Raw genomic sequence first — 14895 nt, 5'->3', positions numbered from 1 at the left:
GGGCCTGTGCAATGTAGTTCCGAGCACCATAGTTAGAAAATAGAGTGGATTAGAAGAGACAGCAAAGAATTCATTTAGCATCCTAAACTAATGCTTTGATTCATAGAGAGAAATGGACAGACTGAGCCTGAGGGTTCAAAGTGAAATACTGGCATTCCAGTGAGAGAGGCCATCTTCCAACAACCTGTGATGGTCATTCATCCATTCATTCAACTGGCAATTATTTAACACCATGTGCTGGCCACTGCGCCATACTATAAAAGCAAGGTCACGAAATGGGCAACCCAGGAGCCTGGGTTCTAGGCTTAGTTCTGTCACTTCCTGGCTCTGTGACCTTGGTCAGCCTTCCAAGGGACAGATGAATTCCATTCACTCACTCAACAATATTTATTGAGTGCCTACGATGTGCCAGTTATTCTGGGTGCTGGGGGTATGGCAGTGACCAAGACAGACAAAAGGGAGTGATTGAAATTATAGATAGGATGGCCAGAGAAGGCCTCACAGAGAGACATTTGAGTAAATATTTAAAGGAATTAAGGAGGAAGCCATGTGAATATCTGAGGGAAGAGATTCCTGCAGAAGGGACAGCTGGTGCATGCCTGTCCTATTCAGGGAACAGTGAGGAGGCCATGAGGGAGAGGAGATCAGGGAGATAAGGGGCCAGACATGTAGGCCATGCTACCCAGAAAGGACATCAGCATTTACTGAGTAGGATGGGAGCCATTGAGGAGTTTTGAGCAGAGGACTGATGTGATCTGCCATATGTTGGAACAGAAACACTCTGGCAAGTACCTTGAGAATAGCCTGACATGGCCAGAAGTCAAGCAGGGAGATGAGTTAGGAGGCAAGAGCTGACGGCAATTTGGACCAAGATGGCAGCAGCAGTGGTGGTGAGAAGTGGTTGGAGTCAGAATATATTTTGAAAGTTGAGCCAAAAGTATTTGTTGATGAATGAGATGTAGTGTGTGAGAGAATCTAGGCTGACACTAGCACCCTTGACCTGAACAACTGAAAGGATGGAGATGCCTTTAACTGCGGTGGGGAACATGGTGGAACAGGTCTGGGGAGAGTACAAATGGTGGGTTTGATCATGCTGTATTTGAGATGCTTACTAGAAAACCAAGGTAGAGCTGTGGAGGGGAGAGGTGGGTATACACATATGCAGCTCAAGGAAGAGATCCAGGCTGGCAACATACATTTGGTCATGGTGAGCAGATAGATGGGGTAGAAAGCCATAGACGGAATGAGCTCAATTAGAAAATGGATTTAGAATGATACAAGGTTTGAAACCTGAATGCTGGGGTGCTTCAATGATTGGAAGTCAATGAAACTAGGAGGAACCAACCAAGGACACTGAGAACAAGTGGCCAGGGAAGGAGTAGGAAAACCAGGCAAATGTGGTGTCCTGGAAGCCATTAAAAAAAATGTGTTTCAAGGAGGAGAGAGTGGTCAACTGTATCAGACAAGGACTAAGCTGAGAGCTACCCTCTGTCAACTCTGATTCAGGAATGACAAGATCCCTGGTAACCTCAGTAGGAGAATAGTGGAACAAATGCTTGACCCAGGAGAGTTCAAGAGAGAATAGGGGAAGAGAAATTGGAAAGAGCAAGCAAGTATGTGCCACATTTTGGGGAAGTTTCTCTGGAAAGAGGAGCAGACAAAAGTCCTGATAGTCAAACGGGAAAATAAGTTCAAGACGGTTTTTTTTTTTTTTTTTTTTTTTTTTTTTTATGTGAAAATAGCAGCTGCTAGGATGATGCTGTACATGAAGAAACGTTGATGCAGGAGAGAGAGGGACATCCACATTCATTCCACGGAACGTCACCCCGACTGTAGGGCTGGAGTCCAGTGGTAGATGTGATGTTAGGAGTGCATTTCTTGGTGAACTAGAAAGCAAGCCCTCAGCTGAGAGTGAAGATTGGGGAGAGAAGGAGAGTTTGCATGTTTAAGAAGAGAGGAGGAAGTGCACAAGAGTTGCCAAGGAGAATCATACAGTCTGCTTGCTGGGCAGCACCGAGGACTACACTCAAAGTTAGTGGTCATAGATTTCAAGGGAGACAAGTCAGGATGGTTTGTGTTTCTCCAGCCACTTGCAGAGGTCTCCATGCAGGCCCAGAGTGTGTGGAGAGTTTGCTTCAACCAGGATTGATATTTGGCCAAGTGAATATAATGAATGAAGGTGGAAGCAAGGGGGTGATCGTAATGACCCATCCTGGACCTGAGGCTGGGTAACGAGGAAGGGAGGCCTGAGGGCACCAGACATAAGGTCCTGGTGAGGTCAAAAGACTGTTGGAGTCAGGGTTCCAGAGGCAGTGACCTGAAAACACAGGGGGTGGTGTTTAGGGAGTGATAGATTGAAATCAAGCTGCAGTTATTGATAGAAAGCCGTAGGGTTGAGACTCTGGCTATGGGAGTGAGCAGTGGAGGTAAGGCCTGATAGCCAAGGGGGGTTGGGCATTGAAATCACCAACAATTTCTAATTATGTTGTAGGCAGCGATGGTGAGGTGGGAGATAGGAGCTTGGGGGACTGGGTGGGGATGACCTGGAGGGCAGGAGGGTCAGGGAGAGGCACAGGCTGAAAACACGAGGTGAAGGGTGGAGTCACACTGACTGGGCCATCAGTATGAGCAAAGAGCCTGGAGTTCACCCCAAGAAAAGGGGACCAGGGGCCCTGGTGCCCGCGGCCCTCTCCACCCGCACAGCGTGGATGGAGCCCTCAGGCCTCTTGCACCAGGGCAGTCGGTTGTGTGTTTTGCTTGCCCTCTCCTGACCCGAGGGCTGGGTCCTGGATGAGTCGGGGCTCTGGAGTGGGGAGGGGAGCTGAGAAAGCAGAGACTGGGCAGTGACCAGTGTCCTTCCTCTCTCCCTGGCCATCTCTGTCACCTCTCCGGGACTCCAGACTGCAGGACTGGGATGGGGAAGGCTCCATTGTCTCATACCTACAAGACACTGCACAAGGGTCTTGGCAAGAGGAGGTCACGCCAGGCCCACACTCATTCCAGAGGACGGTCACCACTGTCCGAAGGCTGGAGCCCGGTGGGTCTCAGGAGCACGAGGAGGTCCTGATGTCCGCCGCCGAGCACATGCGGGTAGACCAGCCGGAGCCTGAGAGTCCCCTGGCCGACTGGGAACAGAGACGACAAGGTCACAGAGAGTGGGTGCAGGAGGCCGAGAGCGCCTTCTCCCCGGTGGTCAAGGTGAGGAGCCCTCAGGGAGCCGCTGGCCGTGGCCTGCCCTAGCCTCGGAAGGGGCCTAAGGCCCTGGCGCCCCGCCCCCTCCCCGCCCCGCCTCGCCCCACCCCAGTCAAGCCCTGGGCCATGCTTGCTTGCTTTTTCTTTCTTTAAAAATTGTGGTGGTAACCTCACCTTCTCTAGCAGTAAAGTTCCCAGGTCTCCGCTTTTCTGCCTCCTTGATCCCTGTAAGGGAAGAAGAGGCCACCATTCATGGGCCCCTGCGTATTCCAGGTGCAGCCGGGTTGCCAGCCACCCTCGCAGTGTCCCCTGCCCGGGTGGCTCCTCCTGTCATGTAGCTGATGAACTTGAGTGCTGGCGGTTGAGCCCTGTCCCAGTTTGCTAATGCTGCTGTTATGCAAAATACCAGAAAAGGACTGGCTTTTATAAAGAGGGTTTATTTGGTTACAAAGTTACAGTCTTAAGGCCATAAAGTGTCCAAGGTAACACATCTACAACAGGTACCTTCACTGGAAAAGGGCCATTGGCATCTGGAAAACCTCTTAGCTGGGAAGGCACGTGGCTGGTGTCTGCTTGGTCCCAGGTTGTGTTTCAAAATGACGTTCTCCAAATGTTGCTCTTGGGGCGTTTTGTCCTCTCTTAGCTGCAGCTCTTCCAAAATGTCACTCACAGCTGCACTGCGTCTGGGCCTGTGTGGCTCTTTTTAAAGTACCCCAGTGATTTTATTCAGACCCACCTGGAATGGGCAGGGTAACACCTCCATGGAACTATCCAAAGTCATCACCCACAGTTGATTGAGTCACATCTCTATGGAAACAATCAAAGGATTCCAATCTAATCAACACTAATACATCTGCCCCCACGATATTGCATTAAAGAAGATGACATTTTGGGGGACATAATGCATTCAAACTGGCACAAGCCCCTTGCCCAAGCAGCCTTTGAATTAGGTTCTGGCTGACCCCAGAGCCCCTGGTGTGTTTTCTTTGTCCTTCGTGTTTTAGGAAGGGCTTTAGGAGTGAGAGAACTGGGTGTTAAGTTAACTCGGTTCCTTCCTAGCGGTGCAAGCCTGGACAAGCCGCTCTCCTCTCAGCACCTCGGTTTCCTCACTGGTAAAACCAGGGTGTGATTGGATGATGGCCAGAGTTCACCCAGCCATGGGATTCTGTGAATCTGTGGGTGACCTCAGGGTGGGGGCCACAGGTGGAACAGGGGGTACTCAGATGGCGAGGACCTGCCTCTCCCAATTCCTGGGCCTCTCCTTAGCTCAATCCCCGCTTTCAATTTGCCTTATTTTATTTTTTCTTTTATTCTCATTCCCCATTCCCATTTCTTGCCACCTCCCCATCCCCATAGGTATCTATTTTAATCTGTTAAATGTGGGTGGGATTTTTTGTTTTTTTGTTTTTGTTTTTTACCTTTTGTAATGGGAAATTGCAAATGAATACAAAAGCGGGCAGAATAGTATATTAACCCTTGGTGTACACCACCCAGGGTGCACTCCTGGCCACTCTTCTTGCATCTATACCCCCCTCTCCTCCCTGTATTATTTTGAAGCAAATCCTGGATGTCATATTAATGTGCATATTTCAGATTTACATGTTCTTTATAAAATTTGCATTGCTGTTTTGTGCATATGTGATATATATATATATATAAACGATGTGCTGTATGTTGCGTGTACCCTTTCCGCTCAGCACAGTGTTCAGGCCCATCCACGCGGCTCTGCAGTCGTCAAGACAGTGCTTCCGAGTGCTCTCCTCTCCTCTCCTCCTCTCCTTTTCTTTCTTTACTTCTCTCCCCTCTCACCTACCTGAAACTTAGCCCTAGCAGAGCACCTTTGAGGACCCAGGTCTGGGCTGGCTGTCGAAAGGTTCTGGGCTGCTGGTTATGAAAGGCTGGGGTTTTCTTTGGAATGCTTCCCTGCCAAGTGTGTGCACTGGGACGGTCAGGCGGCCGTGCCCACCAGTTTTTTAACCCCACCCCACCCTCCTGCGTTCCTTTCCATCAGGCCGTTCTTGGTGCCTACCCCACTACTCCCAGTTTCAGGCAGCCAGTGCTTCCCGGAGCACAGGTGATCTAACTGGGTCCGTTTTCCTGAATCCTGGGGGAAAGAGAAAGAAGCTGGGGGAGCTCTTTTCCACTGCTCCTGTGCAGCCAGCACTTGGTGAAGGCAGAAGTGGCCGGAAGCAGGACAGCCCGAGGGGGTCATGGAGAGAAACCGCCTAGATCATACAGCCCAAGTTCCTCGTTTATAGATGATGAAACTGAGGCCCAGAGGGGCTAAAGGCTTTCCCCAAGGTCACATGGTGAACCAGGGTCAGAGCTGGGAGAGTCTGCATCCCCCGATCTGCATCCTGCCAGCAGAGTGAGGGTGCAGAGCCACTGCACCCACCTTGAAATGGAGAACACCACACAGCTCCAGGCCCACACTGGATGGAGTGGACATCACTATTGCCAGGAATCATCTGATGGGCATCCCAGTGCACGACAGCGAGGCCGTTTAGGATGATGGTTTGCAAAGCACCTGTTTACTACCATTTCCATTGAATCACTGAAGAGACCTGTAATTTGGGGCCCGAGAGCCGGGGAATGACTGTAACCCAGGTGATTTCTCCAAGGGTCAGTGTGGAACTATCTGAAGTCGAGCTCCTGCTTGGGGCTGGACTGAAACCCAGTGCTATCCTGCAACCAGCTCTTTGTGTGTGCTCTCAGCTTGTGTTTTCCCAGGGGCTTTCTTGTTGATATCAGGCAGTATTGTGTAGAAATAGGAGTTTGAAATCTCACTCTTCGAATTCCTTACTCTTTCACTTAGGCGAGTTAACCTCTCTGTGCCTCCATTTCCTTTGTGTAAAATGGGAACTATTACAGAACCTATGCCCCAGGATTGTTGTAATGTTTAACTGAGTTAATATATGAAAAACATGCAAAACAGTGCCTGAGGAGTGGAATACACTGTAGCATTTACTACTATCCTTGCTAGTCGTTGTACTTATAAATTAACTGTGCAGTCCTCACAGCAACCTGGAGAAGTGAATAGGGAGAGCACTATAAGGCCTGCTTCACCGATGAGGAAACTGAGGCACAGAGAAAATATTCAGCTTTCCCAAGACCTCACAGTAAGCTCAATGCAGGGTCAGTTTGCTGTTGTGCCAGATCTTTGTTCTTTCTACCCTCCCTGGCCGCTACTCAGAGTGCGGACAGCTTGATCCAGAAAGTGAAATTCCTTTCAGTCCCAGCTGCCGCTGCTGGGTTTGTGAATCAGCTCTGTAGAAGCGAGTTTAATACGCGTGGTTCCTGCTCGTGGGCATTTATGGCCTAGCCCGGGAAGAGCCTTTGAGGACAGGCCTTAAATAGACATGCCGGTTCCATGCTTCACTTCAGGGTTTCTGTGCCCGTAAAGGAAGGGACTGAGGGCCTGCAGGGCTGATGGGAAGCTTGGCCTCGGGATTCACCAACCGGCGACCTCCACCTGTGCCGGGCCCCTGCTGAGCCCATTTGACTGGGTCTGAGTAAATCACTAACTCTTGAGACTATTTTTGCAATAAGCCCTTAGCTCTCCTGGGTATCAGCTGGTCCCATCCCAGGAAATTGGGGTGAACATCATTCCCATCATTGCAACAGCAGCCCCCAAAGAAACACACCAGTAGCCACATTCTCTGAACTGTTCTTTTTTTGAGTCCCTGAATGAGAAGATTTCCCTGGGGGGAGCACCCTCTCTCCTTCCCTGGCAACAGTCTCCTGGCTCCCTGTAAGGACAGGCCTCTGTGGGCAGGCAGGAAAGGCCGGCGGGAGAGACCCTCTCAGAGCATGCAGTGCGGGCCTCACTGGAGCAGTGACTTTGATGTGCACTGTCAGCGCAGAGGACAAACGCACCTGCCAGCTTCCTTCTAGCCCACTTGGACAGCTCCGGCAGCTGGTTTGTGGACTGAAATTCTAGAAGCCTGACGTCACCTGGCATGAGGGCCACTCAGGCAGGGCTGATCTGGTGCTGGGGCCGCTCGGTCTCCTGCCCCGAGAGAAAGAGCGAGAGGCCGAGAGAGAGAAAACCAGAGGCAGACCGAGTGAGACAGTGAGCAGGCGCAAGGATGGACAGCATGGCCGGGGGCGTCAGGGATCCAGCAGGAGCATGAGAGGTCCGGCTCCGGCACAGGCTGCACCCCTGGCTCTGCTGGTCACCGGAGGGCCAGGCTGGTGAGCGGGAGTTGAGGATGTGGACTTTCGTCACTCAGCTCCTGGTCACGCTCGTGCTCCTGGGCTTTTTCCTGGTCAGCTGTCAGAACGTGATGCACATTGTCAAGGGCTCCCTGTGTTTTGTGCTGAAGCACATCCACCAGGAGCTGGACAAGGAGCTGGGGGAGAGCGAGGGCCTGAGTGACGATGAGGAGACCGTCTCCACCAGGGTGGTTCGGCGTCGGGTCTTCTTGAAGGTAAACAGGGCAGGGGAAAGCACTGGTCTCTAAGTTAAGGGAAGGAGCAGAAAGGCCTCGGAGGATGGGATTCTGGGCTGGGGGGCACCCACTCAGACCCCCGGCAGCATGTGATGAGCTCTGGGAGTCAGGAGCCTGTTCTCATTGTTTCTGTCACCAGCCAGTTCCAGGATTGTGGACAAGTCATACTCAAGGGGATGGAGCATGTGGAAGGGCCTTCTAAACCATAAAGTGCTATAGAAATAAAACTTAGGTGCCTTACTTCCTCTCTCAGGGCCTCCTCTGTAATGTGTGTAATAATCCCTCTTGCGCCTCCTCCCCGGGGCTGGTGTGAGGATGGAGAGCACAAAGTCTTGCAGACTCTGGTCCCTGTCCTGTCTTCAGGCCGCCTGGCCCTGCTGTGGGCACCTCTGACACTCTGAGCGGGGGGTTTGGCTGCTGCCACTTGCTGAGTTGGGGTTTCTTGTGATGGTGGAGTTTTACTGGGCTGGGGCTGTTGCTACTGCTACTTTATTTCCTCTCCCTCCTCTCTTATTCCCAAACTCTCCCTTAGCAATCTCAAATTGTCTCCCTCTCTAATTCCAGGGGAATGAGCTTCAGAATATTCCAGGGGAGCTGGTGACAGAGGAACAATTCACAGATGAACAGGGCAACATTGTCATCAAGAAGGTGGGTGTAGCGAGTCTCCCTGAGCTGGGGAGAGGCTGGTGGGCTGGCAGCTGAAAGCGGGGGTGAGGGGTGGGACTCAGTTCCTGGCACTCACCCTGGCCCAGGGGTAAGCGTGACCCCTGCCAGCCACTTTTACTGCCCAGCAGGGACGGCTCAGGTGCTGGGAGCTTTTGGTGTTTGGTGGTGCAGACCCAGCATTCCTTGTAGCCTCTTTGCCTGATTAGCCTGAATAATTCCTGCTACAACCTGGGGGACTCCCTGGTGCAGCCCGAGCCTGCTATTGTGGCATCATAACTGACCTGCCATGGGCCTCCTAAAGTAAAAAAGGATGTGGAAGTTCATTGAATCAGTAGCAAATATAATTCAGCAGGCATGATTTTGTCTGTTGGATGCTAGATATGAGCAAAAGAGAGAGGGAGGAGCTAAGGAAGACTTTGCTTACCTAGTGGTAACTGCTTACACTACACAGTCACGAGGCCCTGGCTGTGTCTTTGTTTCCTGCTGCACCGTGAGCTTCTTGCAGGAAGGGCCCCTGTCTTGTTTAGGTTTCCCACTCCCAGCACACGGGTAGCTGCAGATAACGGGCTGTGTGAATAGATGAATGAATAAAGCATGAATGGAGTGGATCAAATGGATGAAAAAGGAATGCGCCCTGCCCTCGGAAGTTTACAGTCATGTGGGGAAGACAGCATCAACCTCCATCCGTACCTGAGGCAGAATGAAATAAGTGCTTTGGGCGAGAGATAGAAGTTACATGTGTTTAGACTTTGATCATTAAATGAAACCTGCTAAGATCCCTCCACAAATTCTAGCCCATCTGAGGTGATCCGGTGTGAGCTTTTCCAGCTTTTCCAGCTCTGGGGTGGGGTGGGCAGAAACCAATCCCTTTCTCTGGGATCTCCTTCCAGGGACTTGTTCTTCTTGAGCGATGGTGTGACCCCCTTGCCTCTCTTTCCCAGATCACCCGCAAAATTGTTCGGCAGATAGACTCATCCGGTACTGAAGACACCCAGGAGCACGAGGAGGTGATTGTTGAGGGGCCCCTGGAGGACCCCAGTGAGTTGGAAGCCGATCTCGATTACTTTGTGCAGCACGCCAAGGTACTGAAGCGGCTCCAGCCACCTTTACCTGCTGCTCCACCTGGGCTCCAGCTCCATCTGGGTTTCGGTCTGCACCACGTTCTCTCCCTGCACCTCTCTTTACTCCCCCTCGAGCCTCCCTTGCCTTCTGGAGGGCAGCGTCCCAGCTGCCTCCCTAAGACCCCCTTTCCCTCTTTATCCTTTTGCTGCCTCTCTTTGTGATCTGCCCTGCTTTTTTTTCCTCTGCTGCTGTCTCCAGGTGGAGCTGAGAGGGAGTAGCCCACAGCCGGACCTGATAGAGGGCAGGAAGGGGGCTCAGATAGTGAAGCGGGTCAGCCTGAAAAGGGGCAAACAGTGATCTCTAAGCCTCTCTCCCTCGAATAGCCTCCTTGGAGGTAACGCCATTTTTCTCCATCTTTTCTGCATGGCCTGGTCCTCTGGGAGAGTGGCTGGTTTGGGGAATGGCTGAAGACACCCTCACCGCCACCCTCTTCTCCCGGGAAACTTGCTTCTCCTCTTGCCTCACCCGCAGCACTCCTCTCTTCTGCTCAGCATGCTGCAGGATAAAAAGAAATCATTGCTGTGGTCTCAAAGGCATGGTTTCTAATTTCCCAATCTACTACCTGTGTCTCTGGGTCTCAGTTTCCTCATCAAGGAAACAGAGTCACTGATACCTGCTTGATCTACCTCAGAAAGTGCTTGTGAAAAATACAGATTTGAAAGGAAAAAAAAAGATTCGATGTGTGAAAAGCACTCCGTAAATCCAAAGTAGTAATATTATTTTGGAAACTAAGCTGTGGGGATCTAGAGGTTGAGCAGAGAGGGCACTGGTGCGAATTTTAGGGTCTGTCTGGCCCGTAACATTTCAACCTAGGTTTCTCCCGGAAGAGCTATTACAGTAGAACTGTCATGGAGTTTTGCAGGTGTCTCTTGAACCTGAAACCCACTGAGATCCTGAGGAACCCAAGGCTTAGATTTCCCTTGAGTGTTTCTTCAAACATGTTGCTCTCGTGATTTCCAGGAAAGGGCTAAGTTGAACAGGCCCCCAGGGGCGTTCTCTGTGCGAGTCAGGGGGGTTGGCGTGGGGTGGCTCCAGGTCAGGCCGTGCAGGGCGTGTGTGTGTGCACGGAAGCCGGTGTGGCCGAGTAGGGGTGTGCCGTGTCGTGTGACGAGGGAGGGCGGAGAAGACCCTGCAGCAGACGGTTCTCCAGCGGGCCGCGAGCCGGCACTGATCTCCACCCTCCCTGAGGGACCCTGTACTGAGCTGCCCCGAGGCCCTGCATTGTGCCCAGCTCGGGGCAGCTCAGTACAGGATGCGTCGGGGTGGGAGTCAGCAGGAAGCAAGGAAGTGTGGTGGCCCCAGTACAGTGCTCACCAGGATGCCACCCCTCACACCCCTGGGGCCCGGCTTGGGGACCCGCAGCATGCAGGCTGCAGCTTTCTGCACTCGGCAAAAAGCAGGGCCCACTGCCTCCTGAGCTAGCTGAAGTGCTGACTCTGCGCTTCCTGTCATATCTCAGCACTTGGGTAAAAAAGAGGACTGTTGGATCCAGTTATAGGCTAAAATTAGACCTGACTGCTCAGCAGCTTAAGGAGGTCACAGAGTTAACCCTGGCACTGCCGCGGGGCCCCTGCCGGGCTGCCGGGTGAGGAGGGTACGATTGGCTGCCATCTGATCCTGAAAATAATCCAGAGGTGCAGATGATTTGAAAAAGCAGAAAGGAAAAGGAAAACTGCTTTCTTCTGCCTTGGTTTTCTTATGCTAACAGCAGCAGTGGCTTTAAATTTCAGCTGTTGTTTGGCTCTGGTTCTTGTGATATTCCTGAACAGGAGAGAGAAGACTAGAAGCCAGGCAGGGTGCGGGTGTGGGGGACTTAGAATTTTGTTTTTCAGTTTGCTGTAGATAATCTGCAAAGTGGCCAAACCCCCACAGGTGATGCAGGGACCAGACCATGGGACTGGGGGCAGCGGGAACTCAGAGCAGCCCAGCTCCAGGACAGTTCTGGGGGTGCTCTGCCAATAAAAGGCAGGGGGGAGTGTGCGGTGGGGGACAGTGGGGAGGGAGGGAGTGGGGAGGGGGGCTCCGCTATTTCCTAAAGGTCTAGGGGCGGCCTAGATGGCTCTACCTTCCCAAGAAGAGCAAAACCTGCAGAGGGGACGGAAAAGGGGCCACGGGCACTGTGATCCCTAGTAGCTAGTCCGCTTACTCCCGAGCCTGTATTTGTTTCAGAGAGAGAAAGCTGGGACTTCAGACTAGATTCAAGGTCTGGCTCCGCCTATTTCCAAGTTGTGTTAAGTTCCTTAAGTCACAGAACTGCCCTGAGCTTCTGTTTCCCCTGGGCTGGTAATAATGGTCCCTTTTGAATGTGTATTACACTTCAATTTTAGAAGTTTAAAAGTAGTGATGGTAACAGGGAGAGCTGTTGTGAAGAATAAATAAGAACATACATATATTCTCATGCTCCATCAATTGCAGGTCCTGGTCGCCATGTGTCCTGGGGCAAGTCGATTGACCTCTGTAAAATTCAGGTTCCTTGTTCACAAAATAGCAATAATGCTGATGATATTTCCCGTGGAGGATGGTAATGGTGATCAATAAGCTTATGTTTGAGAAAGGACTTTGTAAATTAAGTTCTAATTCACTGTTTCTCAAGCGTCATTCACAAACCCCCTGCATCAGAATTACCTGAAATCTTGTTAAAATGAAGGTTCCTAACCACCTGCCTCAGTCCTACTGAATTAAAATTCTAGACCCCAGGATTCTGTATTAAGCTCCTGAAGTGGCTTTTATGCGTATTGAAGATGGAGCTGTTATGACTGATTTTGAGTCTCCTTCCCAAACTGCCTAAAAGTCATGTGGCACAGTTACAGCGTTTCTGTCTAAAAAGTGAACTGAAATGAATGATGTTTATCATTTATCTAAAGATGTGGGTCATCCCTAAAGGATGGAACACCCCCAAGCCGTTTGGGGTAAGGACTGAACGAACTGGAATCACTGATTCTGATCCTCCCGTAACCACTTCCAAAGTTGGGAAGGATTTTTCATCTGAGATGAGGTGGTGGTGGGGTACCTTACGGTAGTGTATTTGTTTTAAGAACCTGGAAAATTGCTGTTTAGTTGAGGCATGAATGAGGGTTTGGGGCAGCCAGGAACAGATGGTGGGCTTTGTTCTATGTCAAAATAGTTAAGTCCAAGTATTAGGGTCTCAGTGCTGCCAAAGGGACAGCATGAAGCAGGGCGGCGAGAAGGGCTGGGTGTGGGTCAGCCCAGCAGCCCTCCGGGTTACCAGGAGCCTGGGTAAGGGACTAATTCTTGGCAGTCACCTGCTGTCCGGGACTCTCTGGCAAGCTACTGGATGAAAAGTCTGCTGCCTTTTTTTTTTATTTTCTAAGAGACACTTTCTGTTCAAATACTGTGGTTGCAAGACTTTCGTTAGCTCTGACAATAGAATATTTTAATAAATAATTTATTGCTGATCTCATTGGGCAGGGGACAGGAGGTAAGGCTTTTTGGTGATTTGGTGTTGTATTTTGTTTTCAATTACAGTCCATCCTAACTCTCCTGCCAGCCATGGCAAGTGTGTTAGAATTTGGGATTGGGGGAGAGAGGAAAGAGCCACAGGCCTTAGGGGGAGGGAGGAGAACAACAGTTGCTACAGCACAGAGAGCTAAAATGAGGAAAAGAAACTGACCAGCAAGGCCACTAGGAGTGGGGTGGGGGGAACTATTTTCTAAGCCTTTTTTAAGGGTTAGACCTTTATGTCGGGGGAGAGGGGTCGCGGAATTAGGAGAATTGCTGCAGGACAGAGGCCAAAGAACGGGACTGGGAGCCAGGAGACCTGTGTTCTCATCCTGCACTGCCACTGCCTGGATGCTCCAGCCTGGCCCTGCCCCCACATCTCTCTGAGTCTCAGTTTACCTAGGGATGAAACAAGGGGTCACGCTACAATGACCTCTAAGGCTTGAAGTTTCTTCTCTGCTCAGTGTCTGGGTGGGAAAGTGAACGGGGACCTTAGCCTGCCTGTTATAGGCTCAAGATTTTATAATTGTCTCTTATTTGAGACGTACTTAGCACTGCGGTAGACATTGTGGGAAACACGAAGAAGGATACAGCCTGGCTCTTGCCCTTGAGCTCCTGAGGCCAGAGACCATGTCTGCTGCCCAGGCTGGTGCCCGGGCCTGGCACATGGCAGACATTGGTACCTGTTGGCTAAACTGAACTGCAAAAGTGGAAGGCGCCATTGCTTAGCATGGCCCCTTTGTTGGCACAAGCCCTGGCTCATGAAACAGGCCCTTCTCCTATAGTCCAAGGATCTGCTCATGGGGATTTCTCCCAGGAGACAACACAGGCATGGCAGCCTTCTGTCTCCACTCTGAGGGCACAAAGCACAGAGCTTTCCTTACCCCCTACAGGAGGGTTCTTCGAGGAGCTCATGTGCTCAGCCAGAAACTAGTGCAAGCCTGGGCAGCCAGCTCGGAGAGGCAGCCCCTGAGTTGGGGGTGGGGGAAGGTGTGGATGATCTTTCAGGAAAACCAGGGGGTCCAAGAGCATCTTTCAGCTTATCACCTTGCTAGGGGAGGCTGCTTTTCCTGAATCAGACCCTGACTGTGTGTGTGTGTGTGTGTGTGTGTGTGTGTATTTGGAGGGGGGGGGTGCTGGGAGTTGCCCCTTTAAATTCTAAGTGATTCCTTCTCTCTCTATGTCCCTCAGGATCACACCTCGACACCCAATCCCTGAACTCCACACACTCTGCCATGCAAACGGGAGGAGAGCTGCACTGGAGGGCCACAGATGCGGCGCCCATGTTTCTCTAGGCTAACGGCATGATCTCTGTAAGAGACTTCCTTTAGTCTCCTATTCGCATGACTGACTGTAGACGCATGACCTACAGTCCTAAATCCTGCCTCTAGTGACGATCTCTGTTGGGAATCAGGACAAAAGCAGCAAGAAGGGGAGAGAGAGAGAGGGGGGAAAAAAAAACAAAAAACATGTGCAAGAGAGCAAGTGAAGGCAAAAGTGAATAAGGGCTCTTTTATGGCAGGGGAAGGTATTTTTTAAAATCATTTCATTTTTGACCTCGTACAGGGTAGTTTTTTTTTTTTTTTTTCAACCTCCTCTGTAAGAAATCCATGTGGGCTTCCTGTAAACAAAAAAGAAAAAAGAAAACTAGGCATGAAATCAGTTCAGCCTCATGTCCTCATGTACCGACCTCCCATCCACACACACCTTCCTTCCATTTGTGACTGTTCCCTTCCACTCCCCAGTGGGACGGCTCCTCTTGGACACTCTACATGACATTTGCCCCCCACCACACACACAAACACACACACAAGGGCAACTCTCCCCTCTGCTCAGCCAGTGCACACATAGATTTTACCTGGACATCTGAAGCCGGACAGAACCTCCTATGGGATATACTGGAATTCTTTTTTAATGTTGTCTCTCTCTCTCTCTCTCTCTGCCAGTTTCAGTATTAATCATCTTCCAATGGAAAATCATTACCTTTAGAGTGCATTCGGGGTTC

General features: G+C 51.0%; 1 protein-coding gene across 11 annotated transcripts in view; it reads left to right on the top strand.

Moving 5' to 3' along the window:
- Positions 1–14343, top strand: part of ANK1 (ankyrin 1) — a 137061-nt gene extending 122718 nt beyond the window's left edge. For 4 of the 11 annotated variants that reach the window (XM_037812643.1, XM_037812647.1, XM_037812645.1 and 1 more), the window contains 4 exons: positions 2901–3198; positions 8208–8291; positions 9251–9391; positions 14082–14343. In XM_037812643.1, coding sequence (XP_037668571.1) covers positions 2901–3198; positions 8208–8291; positions 9251–9391; positions 14082–14108 — 550 coding nt within the window. In that variant the 3' untranslated portion in view covers positions 14109–14343. Of the gene's footprint in view, positions 1–2900; positions 3199–5203; positions 5372–7176; positions 7623–8207; positions 8292–9250; positions 9392–9629; positions 9766–14081 lie in introns of those variants that run through there. The other 7 variants (XM_037812642.1, XM_037812651.1, XM_037812649.1 and 4 more) reach the window with 7 other exon arrangements.
- Positions 14344–14895: the final 552 nt, after the last annotated feature.

The sequence above is a fragment of the Choloepus didactylus genome, chromosome 20 (genome assembly GCF_015220235.1).
Source record: "Choloepus didactylus isolate mChoDid1 chromosome 20, mChoDid1.pri, whole genome shotgun sequence".
In the NCBI taxonomy this organism is placed as follows: domain Eukaryota; kingdom Metazoa; phylum Chordata; class Mammalia; order Pilosa; family Megalonychidae; genus Choloepus; species Choloepus didactylus.
The sequence above is the reverse complement of the archived record's forward strand: the minus strand, read 5'-3'. Positions and strand labels throughout refer to the sequence as shown.